Below are 23,984 nucleotides of genomic sequence, written 5' to 3' on the forward strand. Positions count from 1 at the left end.
AGCGTAACAGTGTGAGGTGCTGGAGACGGCTCATGTTTTCCCCTGCTGGGCTCCAAGGCTGAGCCCACACGGGAGGCAGCTGCTACAGCAACTGTGCTATGAAAAGCCACCCTCCCCTCCTGCCCCTTGGTCAGGGACTCAGCGCAGAGCCTCTGTGTTCTTTGGCCTTTGGACCTGTTTCTATTGTTCTCTCAGGCCTACATCCTCCCCGTACCATCTCCTGCAGGCTGCTGATAGTGCCAGCTGCCTTTCTCTGCAGCTCTAGCCTCTTGCATGGCTTCAAGCAGCCCAGCTTGTGTCCTGGGGCCATGGGCCCTTCACTGCCCCCTTAGAAAGCCAAGCTCTCCACCATGTGAACCATCCCTAGGGTGAACAAAGGAGCCTTGGTGTAGGAGGAGATGCTGCGTGTGCAGGCCCGGAGAGCAGGTGCTGAGGCAAGCTGCACGAGGGCCTTGGGCTGAGCCCAGCGGGGCTGGGTCTGAGTAGATGGTAAAGGCAAGAGGGCACTGGTCCCTGCCATCAGAAGCGGGGGCGGGGGGAGAAGAGGAGTCAAGCCCAGGCAAAGGGGTTCAGCAAGAAGAGCTGCTGCTGCTCTTTACTGCAGCAGCAGAAAGTAGCTGGCAGGAGGAGGCTAGGGTCTGTGCTGCGGCCTGTTAGCCAGCTCGGAGCAGGTCAGCCTGGGCCCTGGTGCTCTGAGTTTGTGTTGGAGCTTTGGGGGCCAGGCCAGGGTGCGTGTTGGTAGCGAAGGAGGAAGGGTGGGGGCAGGCAGTTGGTTGCAGAGATGCTGAGGCAATGGTGGCGGCTGCCCCCTAGGAGGAGCAGGAGAGCCAGGCCAGGGGCGATGAGTTACAGGTGCCCCCAGCATGCCAGCATCAGCTCAGTACCCTAACTCCCTACCCCCTTTGCTGTGATGCTAGCTCTGCAGGGCTCTGCAGCATGCATGGGACAGGTCCAGCACCATGTATGCTAACAACCTGTTTATTGAGCTCTGAAAACAACCCCCAGCACAGCGGCGCCCTGGTTGAAGGGGAGATCAGACACAGCAGCGCTGCTCCTGCGTACCCCGCCCTGGCTGCAGGGGGCTAGAAACTGAGCTGCGCCGGGGGCTTTCAGCCACTTGATAATGACTGTGTGGGCTTGTGCAGGGGCAGAGTGAGGGGCAAAGGAGGGGTGCTTCGTGGAGGAAGCGGTGTCTCTAAGCAGGGGGTGGGCCAGGGCGGGGGGAGTGGGTGGCTGCAGCTTGCTCTTTGCCCATGTGGCATTGTGTAAAGTACCCGGGCCTCCGCAAGCTGGAGTGGGGAACAGAATGAGAAATGGAGCCATCTCCTCTCACCGCTTCCACCCGCATGTACCTTCCCCGGCCCGGGGTGCCTGGATCCCCCAGCAGCCCAGCCCAGCGGCTCTAGGGGACCTCCTTGCAGGCTGATCGGTGGGAGAATGCAGGGCCAGGCCTGAAGGCGGCTGTTCCCTAAAGGCTGGCTCCTGTTGTGCTCAGGGATTGAGCTCAGCCAGCTGGGTGAGGGTAGGGGACTGGGTGGGGATGCTGTCTCGGGGCCAGGTGGGTGCTTGCTCAGCGGGTCACCAGTACAGCTGGCCGGGGCAGTACTTGTCAATCAGGGACTGGTAATACGGCTTCAGCTGCGTCACGTCGGGCAGATCCTTGCACTTGGTGTAGAGATCAAACTTGCTGCAGGGAGCAGAAAGCAAAGGCTGAACTAGGCTGTTCCCCTTCTGCTGTCCCTGCCCCATTCACCTCCCAGGAACCTGGCTGCACCCTGCCCCATAGCAACAGGGCAAACATCCCAGGAAGGCAAGGATAATCCACCCCAATGCTGCTCTCTGTCTCCACCCCGTGGAGCATGGAGGTGATCAGTTCTGTCCCATGTCTGTAACTGGGCTAGCTCTCTCCAGGGCTCCCTGTGGGCGCAGCAACGCGTTCCATATATGCCTCCTAGCCAAAGCCAGTCCCCAAACACTGACCCTCAGAGACCAGCCTCAGCCAGGGAGCCTGCCCCCTTCCCCAGCCACAGCCCTGCCTCCATTCCCTGCTCACTCTAGCCTCTCTCTGTTCACCCTGATCTCAAACCCTGTGACCGCCAGATGGGATCAGCCCTGAGGTCCCCCCAGTCCTGGATCCTGTCTCCAACAGGGGATGGAACCAGTTGTGCAAGAGAAAAGTGCAAGCACTCTGTAATAGGAGGTGAGGAGTGGGGAGGATCCCACATTAGGTCCCCTCCTGCTCTCTAATAATTGGAGCACAGCTCAAGCCCAAAAGCTTAATATCGGTGCAAAAACATGTTAGCATCAATAACTCTGTGTGTTCCTATTGGCCACATAAAATGTCCAAGGCCTGGGTGAATCTTAAATTTTTGACCTTGATGACTTCATGTGGCAGAGAGTTCCACAGCTCGCTGGTACTCTGTGTTGTGTGTGGGGGGAGTATTTCCTAGTATCGGTTTCAGATTTGCTGCCTTTGATTGCATGGCTGCTATGCCCATCCTCAGGGCCTGGCTCAGCAGCCCCTTCCCCTCTCCCCAGGGCTGGGCACGCACTTGAATTCCTTGACCCAGGCCAGCATGCGCAGGTCCTCGTTGCTGCACAGGTGCATGTAATCCCCGCCCGTGTGCCAGGGGTAGAAGGAGTGGAAGCGGATCATGTAGAAAGCCTGCACGAGGAGAAAGGGTGAGAGGGCCAGCATCGGCCCGGACCCAGCCATCCCACCAACTCTGATGCAGCCCAGCCCAGGGGGCAGCTGCTCCTTCTCCAATCCCCAAATCTCCCCTTTGTGTCCCCAAGGCTTTTGGTACCTCATCCTGAGAGCCTGCGTGGGTGGGGGGGGGTATCAGCCCTGTGCCAATGGGGCATCAAGGAGTAGGTGGAGGCAGAGGAACCGGACTGTGAAGACCTCCTGCTGCTGCAGGGGGTAGCATAACCCAGCTGGACAGCAGGGGAAAGCCGATGGGGCAAATGCCCAGCATGCTGTCCCTGGGGGCAGCAGGAGACAGTCCTGGGGGGTTGGCTCAGCTGTGGGACAGGCATGAGCCAGTTCTCACAGCCACATACCCCCATTTTGCCCCCCACCCCCCAAAAAACCTCCAAAAATCCCAAACCACTTACCTCCTGGGGGAGAGCAAAGTGGTTGAATTTCATGACTTTGTACATGTACTCTGGGGAGAAAGAGCAGTGTTAGTCCCATGAGCCCAGGCACCCAGACTGGCTCCAGTGCCCTGTCCCAGCCTGTCTGCTCACAAGACACTGCTACCCTTCTCGGAGCTTGTGGGCTGTGGCAGCCAGAAATGAACCTACTGTAAGGAGTTCATGTAGCCCTACAGCTCCAGGCCCCCAGCTGAAAACCAGGCCCTGGGAGCTTCTTGCTGGCACCCTTGATCACTGCCCACATCTGACAATATTAGCCCCGGTGCCAGGCGCTGTGCAGATCAGTCAGGACGGAGCACCCATCGCAGGAGCTGACAGTACCAAAGAGACTGCAAAGTGGTGCAGGCATGCAGCCCGAAGGATGCAGGGGTGGGAGAAGGCAGAACAGGGTTCTTCTGTTCCTGATTCTGACAGTGATTTGCAATGGGACCTTGGGCAAGTCTGTGCCTTTGTTTCCCCAGCTGTGAATGGGGGATACACAAGTCACGCACTACCTACTGGCGCACCTCTGTTAGCTGGCAGCAGCAGTAGGCTGCTATCCTCTGTGGCCCAGCCGCTAGCGGGCGACAGGAGAGATGCTTTGCAAGGGTATTCCATCACAGTGCCCTAAGCCCCTATGGATGGGGAAGGGCTGCTGGGGGGAAGATCCCGGTTGCTCTGGGCAGAGGAGAGGATCATGTGTCTGGAGAGCCGCCCCCACACCCACCGTTTTGTTTTTCTGCCACCCAGCTGCTCTTTGGTGGCGGCTATTGGCGTGGGGGGGTTGCACAGGCCAAGGGTGCAGCAAGGTGAGAAGAGGGCCAGGAAAGCAGGGCCCGACGCGCAGGAGGTGGGGAGTGGGACAGTGGGGCAGGAGAGGGCGGTGGGTTTGGGAACTGCAGGTGGGAAGGGGGGGTGCAGCTGTGGTCCCAGGGGCGAGGGAGATAGTGCGAACGGAGCCCTGTGGGACACTGACCACAAGGGGCAGGGGAGGACCCCCAAGGAGCGAGACGAGGGCGAGCCGGGAGGAGAGGGCAGCCGAGAGCTCCAGGAGCAGGGATCTGCTCCCACTGGTGCATTGACCCTCACCCTGAAGGGGCCCTGAAAGCAAATCCCCACCCCACCCCACCCCCAGCTCCGTTCTCCAAGGGGCTTCCGGAGCCAGGCCCAGCCCTCGGCCGCAGCCAGGAGCCCCCCGCCAGGCACGCCCTTACCATCATGGCCCCAGGACATAAGCACGTTGGCCAGGCCGCTGTGAGGCTGGTAGATCCCGTACTGCGAGCTGAGCAAGAGAGAGAGCGGGTCAGCTGAGCTCCCAGCAGGGCCTCAGCCCTCCTGCCTCGTCCCCTCTCCTTGGGGGAGCGCCCCACAGGGCTACAGGGCACGAGCACTGGCTCCGAGACACAGGCCAGGTGCCTGCAGGCGGGTGCGGAATATGAGCCGCAGTAACAACTGGCCGACTCGGTGTGTTAATTGTTGGGGAAACTCAGCCTCGTGCCCCCCATTGGGGGGGAAGGGGGCAGGACCCAGACCTGCCCCTGAGGGGCGCAGTGGGGACTCGGGACTGCAGCTGTGCCATTGGAGGGGGATTACACCTCACCCGCCCCAGTGCCCAGCTGCTCTCACCACCCCAGGCCCAGCGCTCTGCTGCTCCAGCCTGCAGACCTTGGGAGGCTGCTGGGTGTAGGGGCGGCCGGGGGGTCAGGCAGAGCTGTCCCAGTGGGTGGCTGCCCTGTAGGGTGCGGTGAGCCTAGGGGTCACTTCCTAGTGGAAGGGACCCCCAGGGCACAGGTGCTCTGGCGGCGGGAGGGGACTCACTTGTACAGGGGGTTTTTTGTGTCGGGGTTGTCGTGGAAGGTGGAGTCGCTGAAGACGACGGACTCCTGGACCCTGCAGCCCACGGGGAACGTGTCACCCACCACAGCCCACTGCAGAGAGAACATGGGAACAAAGGGCTCGCCAGCCAGGGCCGAGCTGAGGGCCACCTAACCCAGTGTCCTGGCTCCAACCATGGTCCCTTCAGTGGGTAGCTGGCGGGGAGGGTAATCTGCCCTGCACCAGCCCCATCCTGGGCTCTCGTAGCCAGATATCAGCTTGAGCTCACCCATCGCCTTGCATTTGTGAGCATTAACTGTAATAGCTCCAGATCTCCATAGGACCCACGGACGCGGCCCTTCCCTCTGAATCTTGCTGGGTGCTTGGCCCATCCCTCTGGAAACACACAGTTGAGGAGCTGGCCAGGGATGGGGGATGGCCCCCACTGGCTCCCGTCGCAAAGGGCTCTGTGTCTCTGGCAGGTGGCCCACATGCACCCAGCACCTTAGGGCATTGCCCCCCTCACTCCCCCTCCCCTGGCTGATCCCCAGGGGTCACACGGGGGTAACCAGTCATACTGAGTGCATTCGACTGGAGCACACGCTGCCTCCACGGCTGTTCACCTGAGGCTCCCCGGCCAGGGCCAGGATTTTGCCCATGTCATGCAGCAGCCCGACCAGCTGGAACCAGTCTGTGACAGAGAGAGCAGAGAGGGGTCAGCCTGGGGCTGGGATGGGGGCAGCCCACACGCGGGGCTGTTTGGCAGCAGAAAAACCCACGCTGGTTTCTTGGCTGCACCCACGAGGAGCCGCTAATGCAGCAGCCTCTCGTCCCAGAGAAGGAAGGGGGTCGGTTCCTACCTACCCAGCTCTGTGGAGACCCCAACTGGGATCCCGCACCCAAGCTGCCCCAGTTCCAGCGCACAGAGGGGCTGGCCCTACCTTTGTCTGGGTGGGCCTGGCGGATGCCCTCGGCGGTCTGGTACGCGTGGTAGGAGTTGGGAAAGTCCACGTCAGGGTCTGATTCATCCACCACGTTATCCAGTAAATCCAAGGCCTCCATGATGCTCATTCGGCGCTGGGCACAGGCCCCGTACTCTGCACCCTGGGGAGAGGGGAGCTGGTGAGGCCCAGCTGTGAGCACAGGGGTCACTGCCAGCTCTAGGGGCCAGAAATGGGGCGGGGAAATGTCTGCAATAGCCTCACTCCCTTGGCTGGGGTTCCCAGGGACTGTCGGGGGAGCAGCGTTCCCTAAGGGGCTCTGGGTTGGGCTGGGGAGGGAAACAGAGGGGGCTCCCATGGGCTGGGGCTCCTGGGGAGCCGGGCTGTGGCTAACCCTTTTCTAGACACAACCGCTGGAGATTTATAGTCCCCTCTCAGGAAGGGGCTGTCTGCAGCATCTCGGGGGGCTGGATCAGCAGTGCTGGAGGGGCACAGGTGGGGTTCTGTGAGTCCCCAGGAGACGTACCTTCTTCCGGACAAAGTCCACGGTCTGGTGCGTGTGCATCAGCAGGTAGGTGTTGTACACGCGATCTAGCAGCGGCCCGGCCTGGAACAACACACCCGTGACTCAGATGAGAGCCCAGGCCTGCTACTCCAGCCCCAGCCTCTTCCACAGGAGGTAGCTATGGATCTCTGGCCATGGGGAGCAGGACAGTAGTGCTGGCTGTGGGAGGAGCTCCCGGCTATTCCAGTCCCGGTCTCTCCCAGCAGGGGGTGCTGTGGGGAGCAGGGCGGGAGCGCTGGCCATAGGGGACTCCCGGCTATTCCAGTCCCGGTCTCTCCCAGCAGGGGGTGCTATGGGGAGCGGGACAGGAGCGCTGGCCATAGGGGACTCCTGGCTATTCCAGTCCCGGTCACTCCCAGCAGGGGGTGCTATGGGGAGCGGGACAGGAGCGCTGGCCATAGGGGACTCCTGGCTATTCCAGTCCCGGTCACTCCCAGCAGGGGGTGCTGTGGGGAGCAGGACAGTAGTGCTGGCTGTGGGAGGAGCTCCCGGCTATTCCAGTCCCGGTCTCTCCCAGCAGGGGGTGCTGTGGGGAGCAGGGCGGGAGCGCTGGCCATAGGGGACTCCCGGCTATTCCAGTCCCGGTCTCTCCCAGCAGGGGGTGCTATGGGGAGCGGGACAGGAGCGCTGGCCATAGGGGACTCCTGGCTATTCCAGTCCCGGTCACTCCCAGCAGGGGGTGCTATGGGGAGCGGGACGGGAGCACTGGCTGTGGGAGGCGCTCCCGGCTATTCCGGTCCCGGTCTCTCCCAGCAGAGGGCGCTGTGGGGAGCGGGGCGGGAGCGCTGGCCATAGGGGACTCCCGGCTATTCCAGCCCTGGCCTCCCCCTTGGCCCCTCCTAGCCCCAGCAGGGAGTGCAGTTCCTGCAGTCACCGGGTCGCCAGCCTGTTGGCCAGAGCAGATCGGCTCCAGCCTGAGCGCCTAGCACCGGGACCCGTCTCTGCCTAGACATGGGGGATTGACACCCCATGCCCATGAGGTAGGTCCCAGATATCCAGTGGCAGACGACAGGGCGGCGGGAGCTCACCGTGTAATTCCTGTAGTCTGTTTTCAGCTTGCCATGCTCAGCCCCTGCCTCCGGCCGGTAAACTTCAGAGGGGTCTGCGTCCTGGGGCGAGGGAAGGCATGAGGGACCAGCGAGGGTAGCGCCCACCTGCTCCCCTCCCTGCCAGCCCCTCTCACCCGGCCCTGGCCAGGTCGTCCTTACCAGGGGCTATTGCCTCAATAGATCAAACTGTATGTCCAGGTGGTATGTTTGTCTGTATGCTGGGTCAGTATGTCCAACTGTCCGTTAGTCCGTCACTCTGTCTGTGCATGTGTCTGTCTGTCCGTGTTCCACAGTGGACTCCCAGTTCCACAGAACCTGTCAGTGAGCCTGAAAGCTCTCAGAGACCTGGTTCCCCAGCAGCCTACCTGCCGGGCTGGCCGGCACTGGGAACCCCGGCAGCCCGGACTCCCCAGCCGACTACCAGGCAGGCTTCCGCAGAGCCAGGAAGTGCATCCACAGGCAACAGACCCGTCTGCTTCCTGCAAAAGTTTTGTTGCAATTGACACATTCCCATGGAACAGTTCGACTTCAACAAATCGGCATTTTCTGATGGAATCATGATCCAGTGGCAAATTCCCAACCAGCTCCAATGCCCAGCTCTGCGTCAGTAGTGATACTCTACACCTTTCCTCCTCCTATAGGTCTGACAGGTTTCCATGCCCCCCCCAGCTATTATAATCCACCAATCAGACTCCAGTGCTCTCCTTCTTGTCCAATGAGATGGCCATATGGCTCTGGAAGTCCTGTCTATTTTTCCAGGACCCCCTAGGTTGCAGGTTTGGTCACGTGCACTTATAGCGCCATTCAGCCATTTTTGGGGGGAAAACAAGATTTTTTGGGGGGGTACTTTTTTTACTGTATCCTTACTGGAATCATTCAAAACAAACCAATAAATATAAATCTCGTCCTTCTTCCGTCTTTTTCGTTTAAAATGTACTTTGTGTGCAATTAGCACAAATCTAAATCAAGTTGATTAAATAATTGTACACAACCGCTACAGTAGTACAAGTCTAAATAAATTAAATACATGCAACAAAGCTTAGTAACAGAGTAATAGTATATATATATAGATGAGAAAAATCAATATATATACTCATGCATTATCCTCACTTTTGCTGTTAGTACAATTCTAAATTTAGTCAAATTACGTAATTGTACAAGTCTATATAGAATAAATACCTGTAAAAAATCTTAATAACAAAGGAATAAAAGAGAAGTGTTATGTTATATATATATGTAAGCAGTCAGAATAAGCTTTACCCTGACATCTGGTGGTGAGCTGTGGGAAAGGACTTCAGGGGCCGATCTCGTTTGCATGGGCACACCCACCCTGCCTAGTGTGATGGACTGCTTGCCCAAACGGTCACTTTGGCTGCTGTGGGATCCCCAGTCTCTCTGTTATTGGGGCAGGAGTAATAAAGCGTTGTTATCCTGGTTATGTGAATCAAGGACAGTAGAACTGTACTTGGCATTTTATGACGGAGGGACTTGCCCTCAACTAAAGAGCACTCGCTAGACAAGGGACATGGGTTCCAAAACCCAGTGGATTGAGACAGGTTGGGGCTAGGTATATGTACTGGGGAGTGTGGGCCCTTTTGAAGGCTCTGAACACTACTTTAATTCCTTCTCTTCTTCCATGGTGTAATAACAGAACTACGTTTGGCTCCCTTAGGAGTCTTGTTTTATCCTGCAGAGCTGAAATCACTAACACCTGGGCGTGAGCATTGGACCTACTTTAGGCTGGTGGTGCACCAGCACTGAGGCTCCCCCTATTACCAGCTAAAAGTCAGAGAGCTGAAGGTGCTGAGAGCTGTGTTAAATGGGGGGGGCTGAAGACAACTTGGTGAGTGGACAGCAGGACAGTGAGAGCGGTGTGGGCGGCTGGCAGAGAGGAGTGGACAGCAGGACAGTGAGAGCGGTGTGGGCGGCTGGCAGAGAGGAGTGGACAGCAGGACAGCTCGGGGAGAGTGGAGTGGATAGCAGGGCGGCTGGCGGAGAGGAATAGACAGCAGGACAGCTGGCGGAGAGGTGTGGAGAATGGAGAGCGGAGTGGAGCGGATAGCTGACGTGGCAATTGGCTAGCTCAGAGAGCAGATAGCTGGGTGGCTGGCGGAGAGGCGTGGAGAGCGGAGTGGATAGCAGGGCGGCTGGCGGAGAGGCGTGGAGAGCGGAGTGGATAGCAGGGCGGCTGGCGGAGAGGCGTGGAGAGCGGCGTGGATAGCAGGGCGGCTGGCGGAGAGGCGTGGAGAGCGGAGTGGATAGCAGGGCGGCTGGCGGAGAGGCGTGGAGAGTGGAGTGGATAGCAGGGCGGCTGGCGGAGAGGCGTGGAGAGCGGCGTGGATAGCAGGGCGGCTGGCGGAGAGGCGTGGAGAGCGGAGTGGATAGCAGGGCGGCTGGCGGAGAGGCGTGGAGAGCGGAGTGGATAGCAGGGCGGCTGGCGGAGAGGCGTGGAGAGCGGAGTGGATAGCAGGGCGGCTGGCGGAGAGGCGTGGAGAGCGGAGTGGATAGCAGGGCGGCTGGCGGAGAGGCGTGGAGAGCGGAGTGGATAGCAGGGCGGCTGGCGGAGAGGCGTGGAGAGCGGAGTGGATAGCAGGGCGGCTGGCGGAGAGGCGTGGAGAGAGGCGTGGATAGCAGGGCGGCTGGCGGAGAGGCGTGGAGAGCGGAGTGGATAGCAGGGCGGCTGGCGGAGAGGCGTGGAGAGTGGCGTGGATAGCAGGGCGGCTGGCGGAGAGGCGTGGAGAGCGGAGTGGATAGCAGGGCGGCTGGCGGAGAGGCGTGGAGAGCGGAGTGGATAGCAGGGCGGCTGGTGGAGAGGCGTGGAGAGCGGAGTGGATAGCAGGGCGGCTGGTGGAGAGGCGTGGAGAGTGGCGTGGATAGCAGGGCGGCTGGTGGAGAGGCGTGGAGAGTGGCGTGGATAGCAGGGCGGCTGGCGGAGAGGCGTGGAGAGTGGCGTGGATAGCAGGGTGGCTGGCGGAGAGGTGCGGCTGGTGGTGAAGACTGCAGCAGAGCCCTATGGAGAGGCATGGCACTTGGCCATTGACCGGAGCAGTGGAGCATGTAAGATGCCCCCCACCTCCCTCCACTTCCACCCGGGCTGGGAGGTAAACTCAGCAGATGAACTTCTGAACTCTGGGGGCTGCACTGACCAAGGACAGAAACTGGGGTTGGGGGGCGGGTGACTATTGGGTTGCTGGACTTAAGACCCTGAGGGGAAAAGGACACTGCCAAACTTACTTGGGGGAGGGTCTTTTGCTCATGGTTGGTGTTATGAATCCTGTTTGTGGTGTTTCCCCAACATTATGCCTCATTGTTTCCCTCCTTTATTAAAAGGCTTTTGCTACACTCAGACTCTGTGCTTGCGAGAGGGGAAGTATTGCCCCTTAGAGGCGATTGGGGGGAAGGGGGGGGTGTAATTGTCCCAGGTCACTGGGTCGGGGCTCAAGCCAGTTTTGCATTGTGTTATTGAAACAGAACCTCTAGATACTGAACCCGGCCCTTGTTGCTGCCAACTCTGACGGGCAGAAGGGTTACATATATACATAACTTTTCCTCATTTTTAAAGGTATGTATTCTCTTATGCAGTTAGCTCAATTCTAAATCAATTAAATATATGCAAAAAAGACTTAATAACAGAGGAATAAAGGAGAAATGTTTATATATAATTCTATGATATCTATCATGCATTTTTCTAATTTTCAGAAAAAAATATTTGTATGCAGTTAGAACATTTCTAACTACATTACACACATGCACAAAGGCTGCAAGGGATTCCTGATCGGAAGGGTAAATATAACTTTAGGATTAATGACGTGTGCACGGGATCTAGTTGTTCTACAGCCGCCTTTCAGAGATGGCCAAGAAGGTTTTTAAAAGGGATGGGGAGAGTCGGGAGAAAGATGAGAAAAGCCATTTACGCAACAGAAAGTGAATATTTTGGACCTCATTATGATGGACAAAGATGAATTAATCACTGGACTGGAAGTTGGTGGTTGCAGAGGCCCAGTGATCATGACATAAAATGTTTGATTCCACAATCCTCATTTCTGGGGTCCACACTTTAAAAAGGATGTTGAAAAACTGAAGAAGATGCAGAAAGGAGCCACAAAAACAACTCAAAGCGGGGGGAGAAAATGCCTTGAAGCAAGAGACATAAAGAGCAGCACCATCTGTTTAGCTCATCAACAAGCTGCTGACAGGTGACTCTTGGTTCCAGTGTATAGGGACTTTCGTAGAGAGAAGCGACTGGGCACTAAAGGGGTCTGTACTCTAGCTAAGAAAGGCAGAACAAGAACCAGCAGCTGGAAGCTGAAGACAGACCAAATCAAATTAGAAATAAGGCACATTTTGTCGTAGTGAGTGAGGGGGATTAAGCATTGGCACAAATTATCAAGGGGGGGCGGGGTGGTTTGTCCATCTTGGAGGTCTTCAGAGCAAGACAGGCTGTCTTTCTGGAAGATCCACTTTAGCTACACCACAAGTTATGCGGTAGTGAACCACAAGCTATTGGGCTCCATACAGGGGGAACTGCGTGAATTTGAATGGGCTGTGAAATGCAGGAGGTCAGGTTAGATGATCTAATGGCAGGGCCGGCCTTATGGGTGGGCAATGTGGGTGACCACCCAGGATGTTGTGGTCAAGAGGGAAGGAGCGTGCTGGGTCTGGGGTGCAAGGCCGTGGAAGGGAGCTCGAGGCAATGTGGGGGAGGCAGCGGGGGTCAAGGGATATGGAGGCAGTGGGGAACCCAAGGAGACAGTAGGGGACATAGGTGATGGGGGAATGGGTGGGGAGCCTGGGGAGACAGTGGGGGCCAGGGGCAATGGGGGGATCAGTGGGGGGCAATGGAGGCTTAGGGGGATGGGTGGGGAGCTCAGGGAGGCAGTGGAGGCCAGAGCATCAAAATACAGGTTCACCCAGGGTGCCATTTCCCTAAGGCCCGCCCTGTCTAATGGTCCCTTCTGAGCTTAAACTCCATGAACCTATGAATCTACCCCACCGAAAACTCCCAGCTCTGGGAGCAGGCGACAAACCACACCCCCCTGCCTGAGCCAATTAGCAAGTCGTCTTTAACCACGCGGCCTTTTGCATAATCACACATCATAAAATTTTAGGGTGCGTCACATTTTTCTGCACCAGTCAGAAGGTTTTTTTGACCCCCGTAGCCTTTTACGGTACTGTACCAGGCTTTCCCCCCAAATTTCCCTATTCCATTTACTCATCATCCTCTTCTCCCAAATGGCAATCAGCCCCTAATGGCTTCCACTGTAAAGAGGCCTCATAATTTTAGTAAAATTTTGCCTACATGAACTGCACAGAATGAAGACTTCAATCCAACCCTGGGGAAGGGGCGGGGCCTCAGGGGGAAGGGGCAGGGCAGGACCACAGTTCAGGCGATGGTGGGCCCCCCATTTTTAAGGGGCTTCCGCCACTCCTGGATGAAGTACCCTGCATGTTGTGATAGGCATGTGCAGGACCCATGGATTTTGAAAGGTGTGTTATGGGGGATGTTGATTATCATGACAGTGGAGATTTGCCTGCACGTTTTGCATTTGTTGTTCTGGCAGAGACTGGTGCCACTTGGCATTGGTGGGTCCTAGTCTGTGGGGAGCTTGTTTCTAATGATGACTTGGCAAAGTTGGGGGGTTGTTTGAAGGCCAGAAGGGGCATTCGGGAAAGATTTATTTCAGGATGGGGTCCCCATCGAGTATGGGCTGTAAGTCTTTGATGCTACCCCATGTGGTTTAGGGATTAATCACAGTTTTAATCACACTGTTAAACAGTAGAATACCAATTGAAATTTATTAAATATTTTTGGACATTTGTCTACATTTTCAAATATATAGATTTCAATTACAACACATGATACAGAGTGTACAGTGCTCACTTTATATTATTATTTTTCTTGCAAATATTTGCACTTTAGAAATGATAAAAGAAATAGTGTTTTTCAATTCGCCTCATACAAGTACTGTAATACAATCTCTTTATCGTGAAAGTGCAATTTACAAATATAGATTTTTTTCTGTTACATAACTGCCCTCAAAAACAAAACAATGTAAAACTTTAGAGCCTACAAGTCCACTCAGTCCTACTCCTTGTTCAGCCAATCGCTAAGACAAACAAGTTTGTTTACATTTATGGGAGATAATGCTGCCCACTTCTTATTGACAATGTCACCTGAAAGGGAGAACAGGAATGGCACTTTTGTAGCCAGCATTGCAAAGTATTTATGTGCCAGATATGCTAAACATTTGTATGCCCCTTCATGCTTCGGCCACTATTCCAGTAGACATGCTTCCATGCTGATGACGCTCGTTAAAAAAATAATGTGTTAATTAAATTTGTGACTGAACTCCTTGGGGGAGAAATGTATGTCCTCTGTTCTGTTTTACTCGCATTCTGCCATATATTTCATGTTAAAGTCTCAGATGATGACCCAGCACATGTTGTTCATTTTAAGAACATTTTCACGGCAGATTTGACAAAACGCAAAGAACGTACCAATGTGAAATTTCTAAAGATAGCTACAGCACTCGACCCAAGGTTTAAGAATCTGAAGTGCCTTCCAAAAATCTAAGAGGGATGAGGCGTGGAGCATGCTTTCAGAAGTCTTAAAAGAGCAACACTCCAACGCGGAAACTACAGAACCCAAACCACAAAAAAAAGAAAATCAAGCTTCTGCTGGTGGCAGCTTACTCAGATGATGAAAATGAACATGCGTCAGTCCACTCTGCTTTAAATTGTTATTGAGCAGAACCCATCAGCAGCATGGATGCATGTCCTCTGGAATGGTGGTTGAAGCATGAAGGGACGTATGAATCTTTAGCACATCTGGCACATAAATATCTTGTGATGCCGGCTACAACAGTGCCACGAAAATGCCTGTTCTCACTTTCAGATGACATTGTAAACAAGAAGCGGGCAGCATTATCTCCTGAAAATGTAAATAAACTTGTTTGTCTTAGTGATTGGCTGAACAAGTAGTAGGACTGAGTGGACTCGTAGGCTCTAAAGTTTTAAACTGTTTTATTTTTGAATGCAGTTATTTTTGTACATAATTCTACATTTGTAAGTTTAACTTTCATGATAAAGAGATTGTATTACAGTACTTGTATGAGGTAAATTGAAAAATACTATTTCTTTTGTTTTTACAGGGCAAATATTTGTAGCAAAAAGAAATATAAAGCGAGCACTGTATACTTTGTACTCTGTGTTGTAATTAAAATCAATATATTTGAAAATGTAGAAAACATCCAAAATTATTATTTAATAATCATTATTACATAAATGATATTTTATTATTGTTTGACAGCACGAGTAATCACGATTAATTTTTTTAATCGCGATTAATTTTTTTAATTGCTTTGACAGCCCTAATTTTAAGTCATGGCTTTCCGACTGCCTGAAGGACAGAGATAAAGGTTCCACATTTGGCACCTTCCCTTGACCCTTCCATTTTTCTGAATTTTTTGTGATTATCTGAAGAAACATGTGCCCCCAACCTCACCTTCCCTATTTTTCTCAAGCTAATAGCTGGTAATTAAAATTGTGTCCTCTCCATCTCCTTCTACTAAACATCTTATTTTTAGTCAAAGGTCTAATGAAATAAAAAATCACCCCAATTAATGGTTTAGAAAGTATTTCTTACATGCTACGTACAGCAAGAGAAAGAGTAACCCAACCTTTAAAAAGTATAATTCATAAATAGGGCCAAGGATAAGACATCAGACCTGGCTTTTAGGGGAAACTTTGACAACTGTCTGGAACCTTTATTTAGCAAAAGCAAAGCAAAGCAAATGTTATATGCTTTGTTTGTCAGTCGGCATACTTTAGCACAGGTGAGCACTATGTAATATAAAAGCTCTCCCCTGCCTCCTGAGGTGTTATCTCCCCACCTTTCTTTTGCCAGTCTTTCTAATCGTTTTCCCAAGGGGATCAGCAGTGAGAAATAAATAAATTAAATTAACGAGGGCATCGGACATATTGGGCATATATATGTAACCCTTCTGCCTGTCAGAGTTGGCAGCAACAAGGGCTGGGTTCAATATCTAGGGGATCCATTCCAATAACACAATGCAAACCGGCTCGAGCCCCCACCCAGTGACCTGGGACAAATATATACCACCCCTGCTGGGCGCCTCCAGGAGGCAATACTTCCCCTCTCGCAAGCACATAGTCTGAGTGTAGCAAAAGCCTTTTAATAACAGAGAGAAACAATGTGGCATTATGTTGGGGAAACACCCCCAACAGGATTCATAACACAACCCATGTGCAAAAAAAAACCCACCCCAAGCAAATTGGGCATGCCCTTTCCCCTTTGATTCTTGAGTCCAGCAACCCCAAATCACCCAAAGTCCCAAAAGTCCAATGCCCCAAAAGTCTCTGTCCCTGGTCAGGGCAGCCCCAGAGTTCGAAAGTTTATCTGCTGAGCTTTACCTCCCAACCTGTGTGGAAATGGGACAGGGGTAAGAGGCACCTTACATGATCTGAAGCTGACCGCCCCATAGCTCCATAGCGGCACTCCGCTCCGCCAGCCGCCCCACAAACTCCTTCGCTCAGCTGCGCTGCGCTCCGCTCCGCCAGCCGCCCCACGAACTCCTTCGCTCAGCTGCGCTCCGCTCCGCCAGCCGCCCCACGAACTCCTTCGCTCCGCTCCACAGCCCACAAGCAGCTCCTGCCATCCACATAGTGCTCCGCATCGAACTGCTTCACCAGCCAGTCCGCAAGGCACTCCAGCCATCCCGCAAACTGCTCCACAATATAGCTTCAGGCTCCCCCACTGCTTAACACAACACTCAGTGATTTCAGCTCTTAGGTGAATTCAGCTTGTAGTAGGGAAGCCCCAGTGCTGGTGCACTGTCAGCCCAAAGTGAGCTCAGCAGCCTGTAACTAGACTTCTAATGAAATCAAAATTAGCTCTGATATTCCACAGTGGAGAGAGGAGGAAGTGCAATTAGCATGTAAGACCCTCACCAAGGAGCCCATGCTACCAAGTATTAAAACTTGTCCCCAGCCTCTCTCCATTCACACAGTTTTGGAACCCATGACCCTTGCCTAGCGAGTGCTACTTAGTTGATGGTGAATCCCTCCATCATAACAAAAGGCCACGTACAGTTCCAAGCACAGTTCCCATAATCAGGGTAATAACAATTTATTCTTCCTGCCCCAATAACAGAAACACTGGGGATCCCACAGCAGCCAAAGTGACCATTTGGGCAGCTATGGTCTCATTTTAGGCGTGGTGGGTGTGCCTATGCAAATAAGATCGGCCCCTGAAGTTCTTTTCCACAACTTGCCACACCTCACCACCAGATGTCAGGGTGGAGCTCATTCTGACACTGCTTACATATAACAGGCCAAAACACCGTGCTTGGTCGTTTCTAACTGGCAAGAAAAATGCTCAGTGATATATTGTATCAGTATCTGCAAAGGAACAATTAAATTTTTAAAATTACGTATTTGTCATCACATTGAAGGGGTCCCAAGAAATAATTCCCCCGCTCTTATATCAAACGTTACATTGTACACAAACTGTGACCCTAAAGCAGCGGTTCCCAAACTTGTCCTGCCACTTGTGCAGGGAAAGTCCCTGGTGGGCCGGTTTGTTTACCTGCCGCGTCCACAGGTTCGGCCGATCGGGGCTCCCAGTGGCCGCGGTTCGCTGCTCCAGGCCAATGGGAGCTGCTGGAAGCGGCGTGGGCCGAGGGACGTACTGGCTGCCACTTCTCGCAGCCCCCATTGGCTTGGAGCAGCGAACCACGGCCACTGGGAACCGGGATCGGCCGAACCTGTGGACGCAGCAGGTAAACAAACCGGCCCGGCCCAGCAGGGGCTTTTCCTGCACAAGCGCCGGAACTAGTTTGGGAACCACTGATCTAGATACTTGATAGAGATAAATACACAAGACAGCATCTGATAGACCTGAGAAATCATTGAAAACAGAGGCGTTGTGGTGACTAAAGCCCTAACGCAGAGGGGTTTGGGAGGGATTGAAGGCCTTGCTGAAGTGAAAGAGGATATGATGTAAGAGAGGATTGGAAGAAAACCGGAAAGCTCAGAGGTATTTTGCACCAAATATGAAACTCAAATATGAAATTGCAGAACTGGTACTTGTTAAATGTAACCTATCACTTAAATCAGCCTCTATCCCAGATGACTTGAGGATAGCTAATGTAACACCTGTTTTTAAAAAAGGCTCCGGAGGTGATCCTCACAATTACAGGCTGGTGAGCTTGAAATGATAGTAAAAAACAAAATTATCAGAAGCACAGATGAACAGAATATGCTGGGAAAGAGTAAACAGGGATTTTGTAAAGGGAAATCATACCTCACCAATCTAACAGAATTCTTTGAGGGGGCCAACAGGCATGTGGACAAGAGGGATCCAGGGGATATAGTGTACTTGGACTTTCATAAAGCCTTTGACAAGTTCCCACACCAAATGTTCTTAGGCAAAGTGAGCAGATGAAATTCAATATTGATAAGTGCAAAGTAATGCATATTGTAAAAAATAATCCCAACTATGTATACAAAATGATGGGGTCTAAATTAGATGTTACCGCTCAAGAGAGAGATCTTAGAGTCACTATGGATAGTTCTCTGAAAACATCCACTCAATGTGCAGCAGAAGTAAAAAAGCCTAACAGAATGTTAGGAACTATTAGGAAAGGGATAGATAATAAAACAGAAAATATCATTATGCCACTATATAAAGCCATAATACACCCACACCTTGAATAATGCCTGCAGTTCTGGTTGCCCCATCTCAAAAAAGATATATTAGAACTGGAAAAGGTGCAGAGAAGGGCACACCAGCACCAAGCCAGACAAGCCATGAGACCATGGTAGCTGACAATGAAAGTAATCGCAAGGATGGGGCAGAGGAAGAGAACCAGAAGATGGCTCCTCAGCCCCGCTGTTGTTTGAGGCTCTGAAACTCAATCAGGAGACCCCAAGTCATTCAAACAGTGGGGTGGAAGAGACGAGGCACACGTAAGTTATTTTGGGATGTTCTCTTGCCTGTGTTATGCAGATCAGACGAGATGATCACAAGGGTCCCTTCTGGCCTTGGAATCTATGAAGCTGCATGTAAGAATGTTTAAGGCGCTGCACAAAAGGCGCGGTAGGGGTGAGAAGAGCAGGCTATGGTTGCTGAACTTGCTAGAGCAGTTGGTTGCCCCACACCCGCCAAAAGGTCTGTGGAGCAAGACCAGCCTGAGGTGAATTTTTTGTTAAGGCCGAAGAGGCCTCTTGACACAAAGTGTAAAGGTTTTAAAGTGTGGCATAAAAACTAAAATCAAACCTGGCTTGTGTTTTGTATTTAAATCCCTCAGCAGCTGAGCACTGTTTCCTCAGAGGCCTTGGAGTACCGGGAGACTACCGTCTCTGAAGGCACGACTGGGTTCGGCCCAGCCTGCGCTCGCCAGACCCGAAACCAGATGCTCAACTGGGTGCTGGGAGAGCAGAGTGTGATAATTTTGCAGCTGGGTTTTATCTGACTGCCAAATTCCTGCCTCTAAGTTAGATAAAATGTAGGTGTTTGTGGCCGTTTCAGGATTTTTCATTTCTTTTTTGTATTTTGCTCAATGGGTCAAATAAGTGAATAATGTAAAAATACTGACTATTAAACCGTTTCAGAGGCGTTGAACATTTTGTTTGTATCCATCGCCTCCCAAATATTAAAATATGGGTTTCCTGAACACTCCATTATTGTTTTTTCATTTATTAAATCCAAGTTTTATCAATATACATTCCAGGCAGGCGCCTTAAACACTGAACGAGTTACAGGTTAACAAAACGGGCAGCAGCTGTGGACAGAAAAGTAAAAAGTGTTATGAATTCTTTTACATAGAGTAGGAATAGTTTCATCTAGGCCTGCATTTTGTCTCCTGCCCGGGTGTATTGACCAATTTTACACAGTTGGAGTTCCTTTAAGTTGGGCTCTGTGTGTGTTGTATAAACTAGGGCTGAAAAACAAGTCTGAGTGTGTACACTTTGGGGGATTGTCTGTGCATGGCCTGTGTGCACCCAGGGGGACGTCTACAGGCTTCCACGCATGTGTCATGCGATTGCCTGGTTTTTATTCTTGATTCCTCTGAAATAACTTGTTATCGACCCCCATATGACCACGTGCAGGCAGCACACACCGGTTGCTGAGCAGGGCTTCGCATGGTCCTCTGCGTATGTCCAGTTTCCATTTGCGTGCACTTGTGATGCATGCACTGGCTGTCCACATGTGCCCAGAGTGCATCGTTTTCTAAATACAAGGGCACTGTTCTCTCCTTACTAACACTGGGGGGCGGGGGCGGGGGTTGGTTGCTAGCTCCCAGTACCAAAAGAAAGGGGAAGGGTCGATGGAGAATCAGGACCCTGAGACTGACAGTCCCCAGGACCAATGGGGAGAGGCCAGTGCTCCAGGTCAGCCTGATTGACAGGGCGGGCAGGCTAATCAGGGAGTCGGGGGGGGGGGGGTCCCATCCTGCTGTGAGCTGGAACTGCCTGGGGCAGGCAGCTTGGGGCTGAGCTAAGGAGACAGCAGGGGCCCACGGCAAGCTGGGGAGCAGAGCTGGGCCAGATCCAGAGGGGCCAGAGAAGCAGCCCAGGGAGCTGGAGGCAGAGCCGCACCCAGGCTGAGGCAGAGTGGAGCCGGGGCCGGGGCCGGGGCTGGAGCCGTCCGGAGCCGGGTGCGGTGGGCAGCTGGGGAGAGTGCGTGGGTGGGTGGGGGACCCTGGGCAGAGGGGCCAGCGCAGGGAGACGCCCCCAGCCAAGGCGGGGATCAGAACCCCGACGGGGCCTGACGCTGGGAAGAAGGGTCCTGCCACCGAGAGCCCGAGGGCGTGTGGGAACCGGCAGAGCAAGGATCCGACCCGCAGCATCCCTGCAGCACAGCTATGGCCCGGGCAGGGGCCTGGGACTTGTGAGGAGCAGACTGAACTGCCCTGACAGTCCAGAGACGCTGGGTGCGATGTCCCCGGGCCACAGAGCAATTTTTAAAGTTGCTTGCTGTTTAATCAGTTGTATTTGCTTTGAACTATATGTAATGATCAGTGGGTCAGGGAAATGTCCAGTGCGGAGAGAGCCCCCCAGAGTGGGGACACCCTACCCCCTGCCTTGAGTGACCACGACAAAGTTGAGGGTCGAGCCCCCCCAGGAATCCTGGGCCCAGTCTTGTCGGGGTTACAAGGACTCCGTCACACAGGAGGGTGGAAGGGGAGCCCTCGAGGTCAGGTGGGCCCCTGGGTAAAGGAAGTGGGAGTGAGGACTCAGATCCTTTCCCTAGCCCACTTCACCGGGCTAGCGTATAAGCCAGGAAAGTTCCCCACAATAGCAGGCCCATTCCCCCTGCTTACATAAAGTGTTACGTTGGAGGGTGGCGGAACTGGTAAAGCCTTTTGTTAGTCTCGAAGGTGCCACATGTCCTCCTTTTCCTTTTCTCTTTGTGAATACAGACTAACACGGCTGCTCCTCTGAAACCTGTGCTATGGAAGAGTGTCGGTATTTCAGACATTAACATTAGCCAAAGGCAGCACTGCCGTCTTTATCCTTTCAGAGCTTGGTGTGGAGAGAGAGGAATTTGGGAGGGGGAAGGGCAATCCTGCAGGTCCTGCATAGCCTTGTTACTGGCCTTCAAAAAGCAACTAACACCTGTTCTCTGTCTTCACACTTAAGATACCTGTGTTATCTAGCAACACAATGACAAAATGGCCAGGAAGATTTCAAAGAAAATAACTTTTTCCTCATGGTGCTTTTCTCAGGAGTTTGGGAGAGTTTAAACCAGGGCGCTCTGCAGTTCGGCTTTAATTTTTTAAATAGCAGCCACAAAGGAGAGTGTGGTGTGTGAGTGTTTGTGTCTGTGCGGGTGTTTAATTTATTTAGAATTGTACTAACTGCTTAAAAGAATATTTTCTCGAAAAACGAGGAAAATGCATGAGGCATTATGTATTTATATATAAACACTTCTTTGTTCCTCTGTTACTAACCCTTTTTGCAAGTGTTTAATCTGTTTAGAATTGAACTAATAATATAAATGCATATTTTTCTCTAAAATAAAGGAAAATGCATTAGATAGATGTGGCGGGTGTCTGGGGATAGATAGATAGATAGAGAGGGTGTCTGGGGGTAGATACTTTTATTCCTTTGTTAAACCTTTTGCACATATGTATTGAGAATTTTGCTAGCACTTTCATACAATTATTTACTTGGCTTTATTTAGAATTGTAGTAATGGCATAAAAAGCATATTTTTTCTAAAATGAGTGAAAGGGATGAAATATGTATTTAGTCATTTCCTTTTAATGATTCCAGAAGAATGAATTAATTAACATTTTTTTTAAATCTCGTTTTTTTCCCAACCGGGCCCATGGCACCATAAATGCACACGTGGCTCGAAAGGAACCCTAGGGGCCCTGGAAAGGGAGGGCATGATAGGAAGGACTTCCAGAAACATACAGCCAACTCACTGGACCAAAAAGAGGGTCTAATGCTGAAGTCTAATTGAGACAATATCATGGGGGAAGGGGAGTTGGAAACCTGTCAAAAATATATGCTGAGGAAAGGTACAGAGATGTCACTACTTATGTCATAAGAACAGAAGAACAGCCATACTGGATCAGAACAATGGTTCATCTATCCCAGTATCCTGTCTTCCAACAGCGATCAGTGCTAGATGCGTCAGCAGGAATGAACAGAAATGGGCAATTATTGAGTGATCCATCCCCTGTTGTCCAGTCCCAGGTTCTGGCATTCAGAGGTTTAGAGACACCCATAGCATGGGGTTGTGTCCCTGAGCATCTTGGCTAAAAGCCATTAATGGGCCTGTTCTCCAGGAATTGATCTAATTCTTTTTTGAACCCAGTTATATGTTTAGCCTTCACAACATCCCATGTCAATGAGTTCCACAGGTTAACTGTGTGCTTTTAAGAAGAAGTGCTTCCTTTTGTTTTAAACTGGCTGCCTATTCATTTCATCAGGTGACCCCTGGTTCTTGTGTACAGGTAAATAACACTTCCTTATTCACACACCGGTCGTGATTTTACAGCCCTTTATCCTATCCCCCCTGTGTCGTCTCTTTTCCAAGATGAACAGTCCCGGTCTTTTTAATCTCCCCTCATTCGGAAGCTTGTTCCCTTCTCTGCACCTTTTCCCATTTCAAGATGTCGTTTTTGAGATGTGGCAACCACATTTGCATGCACGATTCAATTTGTGGGCAGACCATGGATTTATCTAGTGACGCTACGATATTTTCTGTCTTATTACCTATCCATTTCCTGATGGTCCCTAACAATCCGTTGGCCTGTGTGTCTATCTTTTACTGATGGTTAAAGGGCTCACTGTTTTATTTAGGGCTCAATTTTGCCCTGACCTATGGCGGGGAGGAGTGTGGGGACAAGAATCCCCCTATCCTCCTAGCAAACTCTTGTAGGGCCCGAGCGTAAGGGTGAGAGGTGGGCAAGTGTGCCTGATACTGCTATGAGATCAAGGAGAAGGGGCTGGACCCTGAGCCCTGGGCGTCTCCTTAGCATCTGAGCACAGCAGATCTGGCAGATCTGTACATGTGGGAGCCAGTGGGGGAAGGCAGGATCTATATGTATAGGATTGACTAGGAGCATCCACACACATCTGGGAACCTTTAGGGTCTGTGTGTGCAGGATACCTGATGGGGTATGACGGGGTCTGTGCACAGACAGTAGGGTCTGTGCATAGGGGATCAGATGAGAAGCAGCAGGATCTCTGTGTGTGGGATCCAGCAGGGTCCAGTGGGGTCTGAACACAGAGGATCCAGTGGTCTCTCTGCATGTGGGGGATCCAGTGGAAGATGCAAGCTCTGCATGGGGGTGGGGAGGTACAGTGGGGTGTGTACACAGAGGAGCCAGAGGGAGCCGTAGGACCAAACCCAGCAAAGGAAAATCTCAGGGGAACCACAGAAAAACCTTCCTGCCAGCCTGGCTGGTGAGTCATGTCCCCAATGGAATGAGTGGGAGCCTTGTCTCTTGGGACACTGAAAACTAGCCAGGGCCTAGCCCTGGCTAATAGACGCTAGGCAAATCCGGACCTGGAGGATGGGAGGCGGGGGGGCCGATGGCTGGGCACAATGGGAGTGACCCCACGGCTTTTCCTCTGCTGCCTCTAGGATTCAGATCCCAGGCCAGTCTGCCTCTCCCTACTCACCAAGCGTATGACCTTCATCCCGGCTCCTCACCCTGGCAGCCCCTGGAGGAGGAGAGTGTGTGAGGAGGGGAGCTCTGTAGTCTCTGGGGCCAGGGCAGGCGTCTCTCTGGGTTTATAAAACCCCCTGAGTTATGCAAGGAGGGCCTAGGACTGGCCAGAACCTGCCTGAAGAAGTGCTGACCCCAGGGCGCAATGAGTCACCAGTTAACTAGCCCTGGGCCAAACTCTCATTGCTTGGAAGTAGCCTCTGGGAAAGCAATTAATGTGTGAGCCTTTGACAGCTAAGGAATGACAGCTGCAGGAGGGGCGGGGGTGG

At 52.6% G+C, this 23,984-nt stretch overlaps 1 protein-coding gene across 3 annotated transcripts; it reads right to left on the reverse strand.

Moving 5' to 3' along the window:
- Positions 1 to 962: 962 nt before the first annotated feature.
- On the reverse strand, positions 963 to 23,755 carry MIOX (myo-inositol oxygenase). 3 transcript variants are annotated; one of them, XM_084640717.1, is made up of 11 exons: positions 23,669 to 23,749; positions 7,871 to 7,984; positions 7,485 to 7,565; positions 6,418 to 6,498; positions 5,892 to 6,054; positions 5,574 to 5,641; positions 4,954 to 5,063; positions 4,350 to 4,417; positions 3,118 to 3,167; positions 2,553 to 2,665; positions 963 to 1,687 (listed from the first exon to the last, which is right to left on the reverse strand). In XM_084640717.1, the coding sequence occupies exons 1-11, from the start codon at positions 23,684 to 23,686 to the stop codon at positions 1,579 to 1,581; spliced, it is 975 nt and encodes a 324-aa protein (XP_084496843.1). In that variant the 5' UTR covers positions 23,687 to 23,749; the 3' UTR covers positions 963 to 1,578. The 3 variants fall into 3 exon arrangements, with proteins under 3 accessions (XP_084496843.1, XP_084496842.1, XP_084496844.1); XM_084640716.1 differs by having other exon boundaries at positions 5,529 to 5,641; XM_084640718.1 differs by lacking the exon at positions 7,871 to 7,984 and having other exon boundaries at positions 5,529 to 5,641; positions 23,669 to 23,755.
- Positions 23,756 to 23,984: the final 229 nt, after the last annotated feature.

Source organism: Lepidochelys olivacea (genome assembly GCF_965140295.1).
Source record: "Lepidochelys olivacea isolate rLepOli2 genome assembly, chromosome: 1".
Taxonomy (NCBI): Eukaryota; Metazoa; Chordata; order Testudines; family Cheloniidae; genus Lepidochelys; species Lepidochelys olivacea.